This window comes from Neoarius graeffei, chromosome 20 (assembly GCF_027579695.1).
Source record: "Neoarius graeffei isolate fNeoGra1 chromosome 20, fNeoGra1.pri, whole genome shotgun sequence".
In the NCBI taxonomy this organism is placed as follows: Eukaryota; Metazoa; Chordata; class Actinopteri; order Siluriformes; family Ariidae; genus Neoarius; species Neoarius graeffei.
Genome location: NC_083588.1, coordinates 2,357,203 through 2,374,998, shown reverse-complemented (window position 1 = coordinate 2,374,998; position 17,796 = coordinate 2,357,203). Strand labels below are relative to the sequence as shown.

At 40.9% G+C, this 17,796-nt stretch overlaps 1 protein-coding gene across 2 annotated transcripts in view; it reads left to right on the top strand.

Moving 5' to 3' along the window:
- The first annotated feature begins 556 nt into the window (after positions 1-556).
- The window catches only part of ciita (class II, major histocompatibility complex, transactivator), a 42,250-nt gene continuing 25,010 nt past the window's right edge, over positions 557-17,796 (top strand). The window contains exons 1-9 of one of the 2 annotated variants that reach the window (XM_060901089.1): positions 557-939; positions 15,061-15,102; positions 15,204-15,266; positions 15,368-15,406; positions 15,609-15,689; positions 15,824-15,877; positions 15,994-16,125; positions 16,225-16,317; positions 16,409-16,465. In XM_060901089.1, the coding sequence (XP_060757072.1) occupies positions 675-939; positions 15,061-15,102; positions 15,204-15,266; positions 15,368-15,406; positions 15,609-15,689; positions 15,824-15,877; positions 15,994-16,125; positions 16,225-16,317; positions 16,409-16,465 (826 nt within the window). In that variant the 5' untranslated portion in view covers positions 557-674. Of the gene's footprint in view, positions 940-2,040; positions 2,659-15,060; positions 15,103-15,203; positions 15,267-15,367; positions 15,407-15,608; positions 15,690-15,823; positions 15,878-15,993; positions 16,126-16,224; positions 16,318-16,408; positions 16,466-17,796 lie in introns of those variants that run through there. The other variant, XM_060901090.1, reaches the window with a different exon arrangement.

Sequence of the window (17,796 nt, the reverse complement as noted above, 5' to 3'; positions counted from 1 at the left end):
ACCCAAAGCTGTCTGAAATGAGTTTACAAATTTCTTATAAAAGTAAAAGTCAGTGTGAGAGTCTCTAAGAATCAGACTGCTGTCTGTAATAGCTTTATATCATGTAATTGTTTTTATTTTTCATAGTTTTATATTTTTACAATTCATGGGTAAAAATGTGAAGAATAATTAATAAACTGTTTTCAATTTGTCTTCAAACTTGACCTGAAGTCTTCATGAGTGCATTTTTGCTCAGGAACATTTCCTTGATTGCGATTTCTATGAAAAGTTCTGTTTCTTCAGTTGAGCTCCATGCGGTGCTGATCTCGGATCAGATTTGTGGATCGAATGCGTCTGACTCACTGGTTCTGGATTAGCACTTCACCATTCTGATGAATTTTATACACTGCATCATTGTGATGGAATCAAACTTCCTTCTTCTCCCTTACATCTGATTTCTAGTCTGAAAAAAAAGTGAAGTGAGATCAAGCCGTCCTCTTCAGCATATCTACGTGTTTCTGTGATTTGGGAAAAGCACATGTGAAACTGTCCGAGCTTTGCAGGGTGGCGATCATCGATGCTTTGGTGCGAGTTGCTGTTGAGCTCTTTGTCCAACCAAACACTCTGGTTCTTTGGAGAAGGTCCTGGATGCCTCATGGGAATCCTATGAAGAGGGCCGGTGTTCTCATGGAATCATGGTGCCTTTCCAAGAGGTTCTATCAAAGGTGAGGAGGGTTCTGCAGGAGGTGAACCCGAACCTCCTTCCGTCACTTCTCACCCAGCTTGTGGAGGCTCAGATCTTCTCAGCTCAGTACTACCAGAGCTTTTTTGTGGAGAACCTGAGCAATGTGGACGTGGATGACTTGGCCAGGAGACTCGCTCTTCCAATTTGGGCGAAATGGGAAGCCGGCAAAGTAATCCTCTCCTCAGTGCTCATGGAGAACGAGTCAAATGTCCATGGTATGATCCTACTCTAAACCTTTTGTTGTAATTATTTTTTCAATTGATAGTGTTGTGCATTTATTCAAGCCTTCAGAATGAACATGTCTGCGGGAAACCTGTTTCTTTCTGAGAAATGCTGAAGGACCAAAATAACTCCTGGAAAAAGTGATGGGAGAAATGTGGCACTGCAGCCAAGAAGAGGCAGGGTTTCTTTTTCTCCTTTTGCCAGTAAACTGCATAATATTTGCCATTCATGGCTGTGTTATGGTGGTGCAAACCCAACCCTGGCAAAGATCATGGCTATTCCTGCTTGGCAGGTTTTAATTGCAGCACTCAAGTAAACATTGATTATCAGTGATGCTTTCAATTCATGATTTCTGGTGACACTCTGTTGGTTCGTTTGATCATTGTGATTCATTGTATGGCTCTCAGGAATGCACGTATCCATGGGGAGGAAAAAAAACAGACTCTGGTGGACAGTTGATCATTATGTCCTGGGGCACAGGACCAAGTGAGCAAACAGGAAGTGTAATTTCAGCTCCAGTGTTTATGTACTTGTGTTGTGAGCTTGTCAGGCTGTGCTGAATGCCTGGTTCAGCTGGCACTGCCACGAAAATCGAAAATGGCTTGGGAAAATATTTTTGGAAAATCATGGTTATGGTATTCAGGAAGAGTGCAGAAGTGTGTGTACATGTGTGTGGGTGGATGGACAGATAAACACTATGGCCAAAAGTATGTGGACACTTGGCCATCATATCCGTAAGTGTTTCTTAGCCAAACTGTTGCTACCAAGTTGCAGAGAATGGCAGCATGGTGGTGTCGTAGTTAGCACTGTCGCCTCACAACAAGAAGGTTCTGGGTTCGAGCCCAGTGGCCGATGGGGGCCTTTCTGTGTGGAGTTTGCATGGGTTTCCTCTGGGTGCTCTGCTGTCTCCCACAGTCCAAAGACATGCAGTGAGGTTAACTGGCTACTCTAAATTGCCCATAGGTGTGAATAGTTGTTCCCCAAGGTTGTGGCAAGAAGGGCATCCGCGTAAAACTATTGATATGACATGTGGATCAGCAGGGTGACTTGCTGGACAAGGAGGAGGAAGAAGAAGAAGAAGAAGAAGAAGAAGAAGAGGCAATTTCCCTTCACTGGAACGATGCCTCTGTGCATAAAGTGTCCTGCACAGAGCCCTGACTGAACTCAAACCCACTCCACACCTTTGGGATGAACTGGACCTGGAGCCTCCTCATCCTCAACATCCCAACATGATTTCAGTGATGTTCTTGCAACTGAATGAACACAAATCCCCACAGCCACGCCCCAAAATCTCGTGGAAAGACTTGGCAGAAGAAAAGAGAAATGTGGAACTTATTGTTGCAGGAAAAGGGAATAAATCTGGAACGGGATGTTCAGCTCGGACGGACGGGTGTGATGGTCAGGGGTGCACATCCTGACAGACAGAACAGATAGAGAGAGACTGATATCCATGTGCGCATTCTTTCTGCTGTGATGAAGTGATGAAGGCTTGAGAAGCAGCCATGCTGAGCGCCAATGCGCCGCACCACACCACACGCCTAAATGTGAAAGTAAAACCAAAGCGAGTCCAAATTGCGCACCACACAGCGCCACACTGCAGTGCAATCTGAGGACGCAGGCAGAGAAACAGCTCCCCTCTCCAAACCTCCTGACATGATCATGAATTCAAAAGATGGTTTTGCAGTATAAAATGGAGCCGCGCTGTGACACAGGTAATCTGTCCTTTTTAGCTGCAATAGAGAGCTGAAGGATATAATTTAACCCTCTGTGCGTTAAAGACCTGGATTTAAAAAATAAATAAATAAATAAATAAATAAATACAGCAACTTTGGAGATGTTTACGCGCATTTATTTCAATGTTATCATTTATTTGGACAGACATTTAATCACTTTTGCTGTGATGTGACAATTAAAATGACTTTAATGAATACTTTTTTGCACATGTTTTGGATAAAGAGGTATTTTATCTCCTGTCGGGTGTTTTCTGTCGGATTGTGCACCTGTTCAGTGCGCTTTGTCCCTGGGTTTCCGAACTGCAAAACAATTTAAATAAATAAATAAACTCAGCCATTTATTGTGTTTAACACTCAGTGCAGTGACTCTGATGCGTTTTCTGGTCCGTTGCGCAGGTGCGACTTGGATCGCAGTCAGCGACATGCCCACAGCTTGAAAGTCATTTTAATTGTCCCATTATTATTTATGATATTATAGTATAGTATATTATATATTCGGGGTTAAACTGCGCTGGAGAGGAAGTGACACTTTAATGTACTGGTCATCAATCACAACACAGTGGTGCTATTCATGATGAAGAGCTGGAGGATAGGATAATAAAGTGGTGCGATTGTGACGATGATGATGGTGGTGGCGTCGTGTTACAAAGACTTTAATTTTACAAAAATACAAAAAGATTTCCTTCAGTCAGTAAAACTATGAACTGCCATTGTACATCTGATTTTTACTGTAAAAGCTTTTACTTTAGGGCTGCTTTGGATAATGATGAAGCACTTTGCTGCTTGAAGGAGGTCTTTGGATAGTTAAGGGGCATATTGCTGGGTTTGTAGTTTCCTGAAGGGTTTGTTTTGGACAGGTACATGGCACTTCCTTAAAGTGCTTCCTTGAATAGTTAGTGGGCATATTGTGTCTTGAAGGAACGTTTTAGATAGTTAAGGGGCATGGAGCTTCCTTAAAGTACTTCCTTGAATAGTTAGTGTGTATGTTGTGTCTTTAAAGGGGTATTTTGGATAGTTAAGGGTCGCATTGCTGCCTTTAATGGATAACTTGAATAGTTAGTGTGTATATTGCATCTTTCAGGGGTACTTTGGTTAGTTAAGGGTCGCATTGCTGCCTTTAATGGATATCTTGAATAGTTAGTGTGTATATTGCATCTTTCAGGGGTACTTTGGATAGGTAAGGGTCACATTGCTGCCTTTAAGGGATATTTTGAAGAGTTAGTGGGTATATTGCATCTTTAAGGGGTGTTTTAGATAGTTAAGGGGCATCGAGCTTCCTTAAAGTGCTTCCTTGAATAGTTAGTGGGCATATTGTGTCTTTAAGGGGTATTTTGGATAGTTAAGGAGCATCGAGCTTCCTTAAAGTGCTTCCTAGAATAGTTAGTGGGTATATTGTGTCTTTAAGGGGTATTTTGGATAGTTAAGGAGCATCGAGCTTCCTTAAAGTGCTTCCTTGAATAGTTAGTGGGTATATTGTGTCTTTAAGGGGTATTTTGGATAGTTAAGGAGCATCGAGCTTCCTTAAAGTGCTTCCTAGAATAGTTAGTGGGTATATTGTGTCTTTAAGGGGTATTTTGGATAGTTAAGGGGCATCGAGCTTCCTTGAATAGTTAGTGGGTATATTGCATCTTTAAGGGGTGTTTTAGATAGTTAAGGGGCATCGAGCTTCCTTAAAGTGCTTCCTTGAATAGTTAGTGGGTATGTTGTGTCTTTAAGGGGTATTTTGGATAGTTAAGGAGCATCGAGCTTCCTTAAAGTGCTTCCTAGAATAGTTAGTGGGTATATTGTGTCTTTAAGGGGTATTTTGGATAGTTAAGGAGCATCGAGCTTCCTTAAAGTGCTTCCTTGAATAATTAGTGGGTATGTTGTGTCTTTAAGGGGTATTTTGGATAGTTAAGGAGCATCGAGCTTCCTTAAAGTGCTTCCTAGAATAGTTAGTGGGTATGTTGTGTCTTTAAGGGGTATTTTGGATAGTTAAGGAGCATCGAGCTTCCTTAAAGTGCTTCCTAGAATAGTTAGTGGGTATATTGTGTCTTTAAGGGGTATTTTGGATAGTTAAGGGGCATCGAGCTTCCTTGAATAGTTAGTGGGTATATTGCATCTTTAAGGGGTGTTTTAGATAGTTAAGGGGCATCGAGCTTCCTTAAAGTGCTTCCTTGAATAGTTAGTGGGTATATTGTGTCTTTAAGGGGTATTTTGGATAGTTAAGGAGCATTGAGCTTCCTTAAAGTGCTTCCTAGAATAGTTAGTGGGTATATTGTGTCTTTAAGGGGTATTTTGGATAGTTAAGGGGCATCGAGCTTCCTTGAATAGTTAGTGGGTATATTGCGTCTTTAAGGGGTGTTTTAGATAGTTAAGGGGCATCGAGCTTCCTTAAAGTGCTTCCTTGAATAGTTAGTGGGTATGTTGTGTCTTTAAGGGGTATTTTGGATAGTTAAGGAGCATCGAGCTTCCTTAAAGTGCTTCCTTGAATAGTTAGTGGGTATATTGTGTCTTTAAGGGGTATTTTGGATAGTTAAGGAGCATCGAGCTTCCTTAAAGTGCTTCCTAGAATAGTTAGTGGGTATATTGTGTCTTTAAGGGGTATTTTGGATAGTTAAGGGGCATCGAGCTTCCTTGAATAGTTAGTGGGTATATTGCATCTTTAAGGGGTGTTTTAGATAGTTAAGGGGCATCGAGCTTCCTTAAAGTGCTTCCTTGAATAGTTAGTGGGTATGTTGTGTCTTTAAGGGGTATTTTGGATAGTTAAGGAGCATCGAGCTTCCTTAAAGTGCTTCCTAGAATAGTTAGTGGGTATATTGTGTCTTTAAGGGGTATTTTGGATAGTTAAGGAGCATCGAGCTTCCTTAAAGTGCTTCCTTGAATAATTAGTGGGTATGTTGTGTCTTTAAGGGGTATTTTGGATAGTTAAGGAGCATCGAGCTTCCTTAAAGTGCTTCCTAGAATAGTTAGTGGGTATGTTGTGTCTTTAAGGGGTATTTTGGATAGTTAAGGAGCATCGAGCTTCCTTAAAGTGCTTCCTAGAATAGTTAGTGGGTATATTGTGTCTTTAAGGGGTATTTTGGATAGTTAAGGGGCATCGAGCTTCCTTGAATAGTTAGTGGGTATATTGCATCTTTAAGGGGTGTTTTAGATAGTTAAGGGGCATCGAGCTTCCTTAAAGTGCTTCCTTGAATAGTTAGTGGGTATGTTGTGTCTTTAAGGGGTATTTTGGATAGTTAAGGAGCATTGAGCTTCCTTAAAGTGCTTCCTAGAATAGTTAGTGGGTATATTGTGTCTTTAAGGGGTATTTTGGATAGTTAAGGGGCATCGAGCTTCCTTGAATAGTTAGTGGGTATATTGCGTCTTTAAGGGGTGTTTTAGATAGTTAAGGGGCATCGAGCTTCCTTAAAGTGCTTCCTTGAATAGTTAGTGGGTATGTTGTGTCTTTAAGGGGTATTTTGGATAGTTAAGGAGCATCGAGCTTCCTTAAAGTGCTTCCTTGAATAGTTAGTGGGTATATTGTGTCTTTAAGGGGTATTTTGGATAGTTAAGGAGCATCGAGCTTCCTTGAATAGTTAGTGGGTATGTTGTGTCTTTAAGGGGTATTTTGGATAGTTAAGGAGCATTGAGCTTCCTTAAAGTGCTTCCGAGAATAGTTAGTGGGTATATTGTGTCTTTAAGGGGTGTTTTAGATAGTTAAGGGGCATCGAGCTTCCTTAAAGTGCTTCCTTGAATAGTTAGTGGGTATATTGTGTCTTTAAGGGGTATTTTGGATAGTTAAGGAGCATCGAGCTTCCTTAAAGTGCTTCCTAGAATAGTTAGTGGGTATATTGTGTCTTTAAGGGGTATTTTGGATAGTTAAGGGGCATCGAGCTTCCTTAAAGTGCTTCCTTGAATAGTTAGTGGGTATATTGTGTCTTTAAGGGGTATTTTGGATAGTTAAGGAGCATCGAGCTTCCTTAAAGTGCTTCCTAGAATAGTTAGTGGGTATATTGTGTCTTTAAGGGGTATTTTGGATAGTTAAGGGGCATTGAGCTTCCTTGAATAGTTAGTGGGTATATTGTACCTTTTAAGTGGTATTTTGGATAGTTAAGGGTCGCATTGCTGCCTTTAATGGATATCTTGAATAGTTAGTGTGTATATTGCATTTTTAAGGGGTACTTTGGATAGTTAAGGGTTATATTACTTTCTTAAAGGGGTTACTTGAATAGTTGGGGGTATGCTGAATCTTTTAGAGGTTCTTTGGATAGTTAAGGAGCGCATTGCTGCCTTTACGGGATATTTTGAAGAGTTAGTGGGTATATTATACCTTTAAAGGGGTATTTTGGATAGTTAAGGGGTATCGAGCTTCCTTAAAGTGCTTCCTTGAATAGTTAGTGGGTATGTTATGTTTTTAAGGGGTATTTTGGATAGTTAAGGGGCATCGAGCTTCCTTAAAGTGCTTCCTTGGATAGTTAATGGGTATGTTGTGTCTTTAAGGCAAGGCAAGTTTATTTATATAGCGCATTTCATACACAGTGGCAGTTCAATGTGCTTTACAGAGGTCAAAGCAAAACTGTAAACAATAGAAAATAAAATTACATAAAATAAAGGGGGAAGAAGAGAGAAAAAATAATAAGAAGAATTGAACAATAGTAAAAATAAAATAATAAAATGAAGTAAAATTTCAGTAAAAAACAGCAGAATAAAATTTAGAATAAAAGTTAAGTAAAGTTTAAAACATGCAGAGACTGTAAGAGTTTAAAACATGTAAAGATGATATTTATCAGTTAGCAGAAAGCATCTGAAAACAGCTTGGTCTTTAATCTAGATTTGAAGCTGCCAACAGCAGGAGCATTTTTGATGTCCTGTGGCAGTTGGTTCCATAGCTGCACTGCATAGTAGCTAAAAGCTGCTTCACCACACTTTGTTTTAACAACAGGTTTTAACAGTAAATTTTGCTGCTGCGATCTGGTAGATCTGATTGGGTTAGGCCGCTGCAACATATCAGAGAGGTAATTGGGCCCTGTACCATTTAGAGATTTGTACACCAGCAGCAATGCTTTAAAGTCAATTCTGTAGCTTACTGGAAGCCAGTGAAGGGACCTTAGAATTGGAGTAATGTGCTCTGTTCTTTTTGTTTGTGTGAGAACCCTAGCCGCTGCATTTTGAACCAGCTGAAGTCGTTTGATGGTCTTTTTTGGCAGGCCTGTGAAAAGGCCATTGCAGTAATCAACCCTACTAGAGATGAAGGCATGTATAAGTTTTTCCAGATCATTTTTTGACATAAGTCCTCCTAGTTTGGAAATGTTTTTTAGGTGATAAAATGCTGATTTAGTGATTGCTTTCATGTGACTGTCAAAGTTTAGCTCGCTGTCAATGAAAACACCAAGATTTTTAACCATATCTTTTGTTTTAATCCCCTTTGTGTCAAGAATAGTGGTAATCCTGAGTCTTTCATCTTTTTTCCCAAATAGAATTACTTCTGTTTTATCTGTGTTCAGCTGAAGAAAACTTTGTGACATCCAGTTGTTGATTTGGTCGATACACTGGTAGAGACATTCAAGGGGGGCATAATCATTAGGTGATAGAGCAAAATAAATTTGGGTGTCATCTGCATAGCAGTGATACAAAATTGAGTTGTTCTTGATAATTTATCCAAGTGGGAGCATATAAAGGTTGAATAGTAATGGTCCAATGATCGACCCCTGGGTGACACCATAGGTCAAGGACATTGATGTTGAGGTACAATTTCCCATGGTGTTCAAGTCGATATAGCAGTATATTGTGATCAACTGTATCAAAAGCTGCACTGAGGTCCAGTAACACCGGGACCGATGTTTTGCCTGCATCAGTATTAAGGCGTATGTCATTTATAACTTTAATCAGCGCTGTTTCAGTGCTATGATTGGCACGAAATCCTGACTGAAAGTTATCAAAACAGCTGTTTGATATCAAGAAGGCAGTTAATTGATTGAAGACAATTTTTTCAAGGATTTTCCCGATGAATGGTAGATTTGATAATGGCCTGTAGTTGTTCAATACTGAAGCATCCAGATTATTCTTTTTAAGTAGGGGCTTTACAACGGCTTTTTTCAGGGACACAGGAAAAATGCCAGTCTCTAGGGATGTATTTACCGGTATGATCTGAAGCACATCTGTAATTATGAGGTGAAGAACAGACTTAAAAAAGTTGGTGGGCAGAATGTCCAATTCAGATGTTGAGGAACTGAGATTTTGTACAGTTTTTTCAAGAGTCTCGTAATCAATCAAACAAAATTCTGACATTGTGTTGAAATTGTCTGTCTGTGTCACTGGTGATTGCAGCTTTTCAGTTATTTGCAACTGAGATATATTATGAGCAATATTGTGCCGTATTTTATCAATTTTACCTTTGAAGAAGAATGCAAACTCATTGCATTTATTAACTGAGAGAAGTTCAGGTGCTAATTGTGGTGGGGGATTAGTTAGCTTCTCTACTGTTGAAAATAGCACACGGGCATTGTTCATATTCCTGTTGATGATGTTGGAGAAGAAAGACTGTCTTGCTTTACCAATTTCATAATTATATTTACAAAGCATCTCTTTATGGATTTGATAATGGATGTGAAGTTTAGATTTGCGCCATTTTCTTTCAGTCTTCCTACATTCTCTCTTTCGCAATTTAACAGCTGGGTATTGCTTCCATGGTGCTTTCTGCTTGTCATTGACTCTTTTGATTTTGAATGGAGCAATATCATCCATAATTTGGGTCATATTTAAATTAAAAATTTCCAGTAAGTCGTCTACAGAGTCTGACATTTTAGTTGAGATCCGTGAGAGAGCTTGCTCAAAGAGAACACATGTGTTGTCGTTTATGACTCTCCTACCCATAGTCGTTGAGCTGTTCTGAATGTGAGGGGTCATAGAAACATCAGAGAAAACACAGAAATGATCAGATAAGGCCAGGTCAACAACAGTAGTAGAAACAGTAAGACCCTTTGTGATAACGAGGTCAAGGGTATGACCACGAGAGTGGGTCGGCCCCTGTACATATTGTACTAGGTTGAAGTTGTCAATAAGTGCAAGTAGTTCTCTGGCATAAGTGTTTTCAGGATTATCTACATGCAAGTTAAAATCCCCAGATATAATAAGACAGTCAAACTCTAAGCAAATGACTGACAACAGTTCACCAAACTCATCTCATTATCTCTAGCTGCTTTATCCTTCTACAGGGTCGCAGGCAAGCTGGAGCCTATCCCAGCTGACTACGGGCGAAAGGCGGGGTTCACCCTGGACAAGTCGCCAGGTCATCACAGGGCTGACACATAGACACAAACAACCATTCACACCTACAGTCAATTTAGAGTCACCAGTCAACCTAACCTGCATGTCTTTGGACTGTGGGGGAAACCGGAGCACCCGGAGGAAACCCACGCGGACACGGGGAGAACATGCAAACTCCACACAGAAAGGCCCTCGCCGGCCATGGGGCTCGAACCCGGACCTTCTTGCTGTGAGGCGACAGCGCTAACCACTACACCACCGTGCCCCCCAGGTCACCAAACTCTTCCAGAAAAACTTTGGCTGAATGTCTCGGAGGCCTGTAAATAGTTAATAACAATATGTTAGGAGAGCATGTAACAAGTGCACATAAGTATTCAAAGGATGTAAAATCACCAAGTGAGGACTGTTTACACTGAAAAGAGGCTTTGAATATATTTGCGATCCCTCCACCTTTCCCATGTCGGGTAGCACTCATGAAATTAAAATTTGGGGGGGCTGCTTCAATAAGGGTGGTAGCACTCTTTGCTTGATCCAGCCATGTTTCAGTTAGAAGCAAAAAATCAAGATTGTGTTTGCAAATAAGATCATTAATTAAAAATGACTTGTTTGAAAGTGATCTAACGTTCAGAAGAGCTAGCTTTACAGAAAGTCTAGAAGTAATATCCGCTTGGGCACTCTGATGTTGTTTTGTAATAGGAAGGAGACGAGACTGGTTTATCCCCTGGGTTAAATATGCTCTATGTTTTCTATTTCTTATCAACACAAGAAAAGAGAATGGCATAGGCATACTGGGTCCCAGCTTGTTTTCAAAACTACACCCAATGCAGGGACCCACAGCACATCATACAAGACTCTCTGTATATTCCCTGAGGTTGGGAGGGGGAAGGATTGGAGATGTCGTATTTTTTAGATGGTGAAAAAGATTGGTAGCCAGCTGAAAGTCCTGGGCGAACACAATTCAGTCTGTTGGTTGATTTTCGATGAACTGGGTACACTGCTTGTCATGAATGATTTGGGCTGGAAAAAGAGAGTGCAGCCATTGGCAGCAATCTCTGCATACTTTTAGGGAAATCCATGCAGGGGAGAGACGGAGATGGTACAACAAAGTCAGAAGAGCGAGACTGAGATTGAGACTTTGGTGAGGTCTTTGTGAGTGTCTCCATGACTGTCTCTGTGGTGACTGTCTCCCTGACAGTCTCTGTGATACTTGCATGGGGTCGAGATGTGGATGATGCAGCCTTGGCATGATTGTCTTTGGTCAGATCCTCAATCTGGATGGGCGATGCAGATATCTGTGGCTGCCCATTGTTAACAACATGCTCACATTCTCCATGTGATTGTTGATGTCCTTGGCAGTCTGCCCCAGATGGTTCTTGGCAGTCTGCCCCAGATGGCTGTGTGTCCTTGTTGAAGCATCACTGCTGTGCTTGCATGGGTAGTTGTTTTGGCTTTGCAGAGGTATTGTTGATATCTGTAACTGGGTCAGTCTGTGAGCACTTATCAGCAGTTCTGCTCAATGTTGCCTGAGAAAAGAATGCATGCTGGAGAGAGAGGCTGTAGTGATCAGCTAAAACTTTGGTCCCAATCCGGCTGAGTTCAGTGCTATTTGGCTTGAAGAAGTCTCTGCGATTCCAGAAAAGGTTAAAATTGTCTATGAAGTTCATACCAAATAAAAAACAAGTTTTTCCAAGCCAGGTGTTAAGACTGAAGAGTCTAGTAAATGCAAAACTTCCCCTTGCAGGGAGTGGGCCACTGATAAAAGATTGTATTCCAGTCTTATAGAGGTCAGAAAAAAGTTTTCTGAAATCATCTTGGACAAACAGCTGTTCTCTGAAAACATCATTTGCTCCCACATGCACAACAATATGTTTGATAGTTTTATGCTCGGACATGAGTTTCAAAATGCTGTCTTTGGTGTCAGAGATGGATGCATTTGGAAGGCAGCAAATAATCATCCCATGTCCTTTAAATGCCTTACAGTGGAATCACCAAGAACAAGGGTTGTGGGATCAGGTGATGTTACGAGCTGTTTTTTGCCTCTTCCCACAGCTCTTCGGTTGTGGTGCGATCTCTTTCTATGATGTGCTTGTCCGCCTGAAAATTCTGCTTCCACATCCCTGAGGCATTCAAATTTGTTCTGAAGCCTTATGGGCTGTGGATTTTCCATAGGACTGTAAATCCTATTGTAGTTTGTAGACCTGGCTCTATTTCTAATAGCATGGCTGTGGAGCATGGGTTGCATAGTATCAGAACGAACTGGTGTTGAGGTAATTACTCTTCTGTTTTTATTTTTGGGCCTGCCACTCATCGTGTGCCAGTTTTCTGTACTCACATTTTGCTCTGTTAGATCGATGAATTCATCCACTCGATCTGCAATGCCATCGGCCTGTCGGGGTGCAATCTCTGCATTCTCACCCACTGTTTCTGTACTCCTTTCATGAGATACAGGCATGTGAAAAAATTAGGACACCTCATGAAATCCTGTGTATTTTAAAATATATTTGGACATATGGGTATTTAATGTAAATTTTAATTAAAATGAGGGATCCAAGTAATATAACTAAACAATAAAAAAATAAGAAAAGCCTTTTTAAAACTTTCTGTAAAATTTAATTAAAAAATAATGCAATTTCTGGTGAGGAATAAATTAGGACACCCCCCTATATTATCCCTCTTAAAATGTTGAAAATCCCAAACAGGTGCATCACGTCAGGTGCACATGATTAGTACATCGTTACCCAGCATTTGAATGGAGCCTTGCCCTATTTAAACCTCAAATTTAGTTTGGTGTGGCCCTGACAGTTGGGATGTTGAGGTGAGCGCCATGGTGAGGTCTAAAGAGCTTCCTGATGCCCTCAGAAAGAAGATTGTGGCCGCTTACGACTCTGGTAAAGGATTCAAAAAGATTTCAAAAGCATTTAACATTAGCCATTCCACCATTCGCAAAATTATTTACAAGTGGAGGACATTTAAAACAACTGCCACCATGCCAAGATCTGGCCGTCCGAGCAAGTTTACCCCAAGAGCAGAACGCAAGATGGTCAAAGAGGTCCTGAAAAATCCTAAAGTGTCATCAAGGGAATTACAGCAGGTTCTGGCAACTGTCAATGTGAAAGTGCACGACTCTACCATCAGAAAGAGACTGCACAAGTGTGACTTGCATGGGAGGTGTGCAAGGAAGAAACCTTTGCTCTCTAAAAAAAACATCAAGGCCAGACTGAAGTTTGCCAGAGAGAACATAGACAAAGACCACGACTTCTGGAATAAGGTTCTTTGGACAGATGAGTCTAAAATTGAATTATTTGGACACCAGAACAGAAGACATGTTTGGCGTAAACCAAATACAGCCTTCCAAGAAAAGAACCTCATACCAACTGTAAAGCATGGAGGGGGCAGTGTCATGGTTTGGGGATGCTTTGCTGCAGCAGGACCTGGCCAACTCACCATCATAGAATCCACCATGAATTCTACTGTGTATCAGAGGGTGCTTGAAGAAAATGTGAAACCATCTGTCAAAAAATTAAAGCTGAAGCGTAACTGGATACTGCAACAAGACAATGACCCAAAGCATACCAGCAAATCCACCAAGGACTGGCTAAAAAAGAAGAAGTGGAGAGTCCTGGAATGGCCAAGTCAAAGCCCTGATCTTAATCCCATCGAAATGCTGTGGGGTGACTTGAAACGGGCTGTACATGCAAGACACCCCTCAAACATCTCACAGCTAAAAGAATTCTGCATTGAGGAGTGGGCCAAACTTTCTCCTGATCGATGTCAGAGACTGGTAAAAGGCTACAAAATGCGTCTCGTTGAAGTTATATCAGCCAAAGGGGGCAACACTAGCTACTAGGGGGTAGGGTGTCCTAACTTTTTCCTCCATTGAAATACATACTTTATTTTTTTTCTTTTTTTGGATTTGTCAAACAATGTTCATTTTTGTTGTTAAATTGCAATCAAATCACTTTCTTTTTGAAAAATACATAAAAACATGCCTGGATATTGGTATGTGTACCATTTCTAAATAAAAAGCTGATTATTTAATGGGGTGTCCTAATTTTCTCACATGCCTGTATCGCTCTTAGTTCGTCCATCTTTGGCAGGGCATCAATCTTTGATTCCAGGATAGAAATCCTCTGTTCTAGTTCTGTGCATTTTCTGCAGGATCTCCTGAATTTTTTGCCCCCTGGCATTTTGTTTTAAAAGCTAACTTATCTTGTAAAGGTGAAAAATAAAATGAAGAAATAGTGGAAATTAAGTGAAAAAGTAAAATAAAATAAAGATCAAGCAGGAGCAAAGCAGGAGCAAAGCAAAGAAGAGTCCTACTCGCTTGAGTAGGCGGAGCAAAAAAAGGGGTATTTTGGATTGTTAAGGGGCATTGAGCTTCCTTGAATAGTTAGTGGGTATATTGTGTCTTTAAGGGGTATTTTGGATAGTTAAAGGGCACATTGCTGCCTTTAAGGGATATTTTGAATCGTTAGGAGGTATATGGAATCTTTCAGGGGTACTTTGGAGAGTTAAGGAGCACACTGTATGCGTAAAGGGTTCTTTGGATAGTTAAAGGGCACATTGCTGCGTTAAATGGATTTCTTGAATAGTTAGGGGGTATATTGCATCTTCAAGGGGTTCTTTTTTAAATAAAAAACCTGTATCATAATTTACTGCATTATAAATGATGAGAATAAATGCATGTATTCATGACATTCATGCATGTTTAAATACATTTGTTGCAGTGCTCTGACTTATTTGAGGAAGCAAGAGGACATTCAGGAACACTGTTGCAATAATATTCGTACTCGGGGGTACATTGCTTCATTAAGGGGTACTTTGGATGGTTAGGGGGTATATTGCTTCCTGAAAGGACCTGATGAATGGCTCCTGAGCATTTAAAGGGTTAATCATATTTCCATGATGTCACTGCTGTGCTAATATTTATGGTGAATTGTTGCATTAACATTATTTCCTGCATTAGTTACCATAAACAAACCTATCAGCAAGATTAAATGAAAGCACATGACAACGGCTGGTATGGTCCTTTGTTAACTCGCCAACATTTGTTCAGTTTATGACAAAAAAATAAGTCGATATAATTTAGCATAACTGAAATTAAAGCTGTTCCTCTCACATTGCTGTCACTGAGTCCAGTTTGTGCTCCCACAGAACCTGAAGACATCAATGTAGATCTTGGGGAAACCACCCCTGGTAAGGATGTGTGATCGTTTCAAATATGTTTTCTGAATTTTTTGCAGATAATTAAAGGTGCAGTATATGAAACATTTTTTGTTTGTCTTTATAAATAACAGATCGGCTATTAGACCTCATCGTCTCCACTCCGCTTGAAAATTTTGCATTTGAAGAATTTCTCGGTCAGTTCCACTCCACCATACACACAAATGACAAACATCTACAATTCAGTTCGTTGAAATAATTTTTAAATTGCACTTATGCTTTTTTTTAAACACATCAGATTCCAATTACTCAGACGAGGTCTTCGACAATATCCAAGGTGAGTGCAGGCTGTTTTTATGGCACTAATATTTGAACCGACTGCTAAAATGCACCAGAAGCCGAAAAATGAGTTAAATTTCCATGTATGTCTATGTAATTTTCATCCACTGGTGATGTATATGATGATAAATTGGTTTGTTTTTATGTAAACCACTAAGAGTTTATTTTTGGTTTTGCTGCTTCCTCCTGCCTTTAATCAGATGGACCAGAAGATAAATGCACAATGGGATGTGAAGTTTGGAACAAGAATTTCTCTGCCAGGCGAACCAGGAAGCGTCAAGGTGATCATTATTTAAATTAATTGATTTCCTCTTCCTCTTCATTTGCTCTTTTTTCACTCTTGTGACTCTTTTTATTCTTGCAAACTACCAACACATGAGGTGTGTGTGTGTGTGTGTGTGTGTGTGATCCTCAGGAGTGAGTGAAAGAGCATCAAGGAAAACACCTCGCCCAAAACGCAATAAAACCGGTAAGCTCAGGATAAAAGAAAGACATTTTCTGAATGCACGCTCATTTCAAAAGCGAAACCTTTTGTTTGTTAATTGGTAATCCCCTTCACTCCCTTGGGTCTCATCCCTCCATTAGCCCCAAAGAGCTCTGAAAGCTCCCCTGAAGTCAACATGTCTGTGCAAGAAGGGGATTTCCATGTCACTAGCATGTCCTCGGTCGTACGCATCCCCTTAACAATCGCCCCCAACGCCTCTCTGATGCCATCTGGTGAATGCAACAAGCTCTCTTGTTTTGGTCATGTTTTCCAGATGAGATGTCAGCCATGTCCTAACTGTGTGTGTGTGTGTTTTAACCCAACCCTTTTAGGTGTGCCAGCAATGCAGATCATACAAACATGCAATCCTATCTCTTCTCCAGTGATAAAAAGCATTCTGCCCGTTGGGCACACCTATTTGTTGGGTGAGTCATAAGTCTAATTATCTCACCATCTGTGAGTTTAGACTGTTATTTGCCAAAGCAGTAACCCTCGTTTTATCATTTGTTCTCATAGTTTCGCCACAGTCTCTCGCTCCAGTGCCAGCACCACAGTTTGCCCCTCTGTCACCTGGTAAGTAAAATAGGTGATGTTTCCAGAATCAGATATCTTGAAGTACAAAATTCATATCACAGTAGGCAGTCTAAATAATGGCTGCTTGTGTTCTTGGGTCATAATCAGTCATTGTACAGGAATCAGACATTATCAGATTTCACGTTTATCAGTGTTTTAATTCCTTGTACATTAAAGCAAAAATGATCAATATTGAAAATGCATCAGTGCTTATCATAGAAGAATCGACTCTTGTCCTTGGTGGAGGTCTATGCTCTCCGGGTGCCCCTCTAGTCTGAAGTGCATTCGAGAGAGAAGGAGTTTATGTGGTGGCCAGGGAGCAAGGGGTCAGTTATAATATTTGCCATTCATTTCATGGCTCTAGAGGGAACAAATCCTGGTGCGTGGGCAGTTTTCTCCTCCACAGCATGTTGCAGTCTGTTGAACTCATGATTAGTGGCAGAGCCAAACCAAACTGTCAGAAAGATGCTAAGGACAGAATCTCATTGAACTGGACCAACAGCTCTTGCAGCTGGTCAAAGTTCCTCAGCTGTAACAGAAAATATATCTTCAGCTTGGTATTCCAAGGACCATCAATGTTGGCTTCCCACTTTGTCAGGAAGGTTTTTGACCAGATTACAGTTTCTAAGGGAGCTAGAGCAGCAGGAGCCAGAACTTTTGCAATCACTGTAATTAGATGTGAACCAAGGCTTTTAGTGCTGGTTGCTGACTTTTGTCAATATTTCTTATCTTTGATTCAAGATTTGTGCTCGCACTTCAAATGAGTGTCTCAACATCTCATCTCATTATCTGTAGCCGCTTTATCCTGTTCTACAGGGTCGCAGGCAAGCTGGAGCCTATCCCAGCTGACTACGGGCGAAAGGCGGGGTACACCCTGGACAAGTCGCTAGGTCATCACAGGGCTGACACATAGACACAGACAACCATTCACACCTACGGTCAATTTAGAGTCACCAGTTAACCTAACCTGCATGTCTTTGGACTGTGGGGGAAACCAGACGGAGCACCCGGAGGAAACCCACGCGGAGAACATGCAAACTCCACACAGAAAGGCCCTTGCCGACCACGGGGCTCGAACCTGGACCTTCTTGCTGTGAGGCGACAGCGCTAACCACTACACCACCGTGCTGCCATGTCTCAACATGGTGTGATGTGATGAAATTATGGTATAATTCAATCATGAAACCAGCCATGACAGTTCATATGATGTCAGGTGAATGGTCAGGGATAGAAATATGCAGTAATTGGACTTCCGGTTGGTGAGCGGAATAGAGTAGTGGTGTTTTTCTAGGCTCCTGCCACACACTTTCTATTTTGACCACTGTTCACTC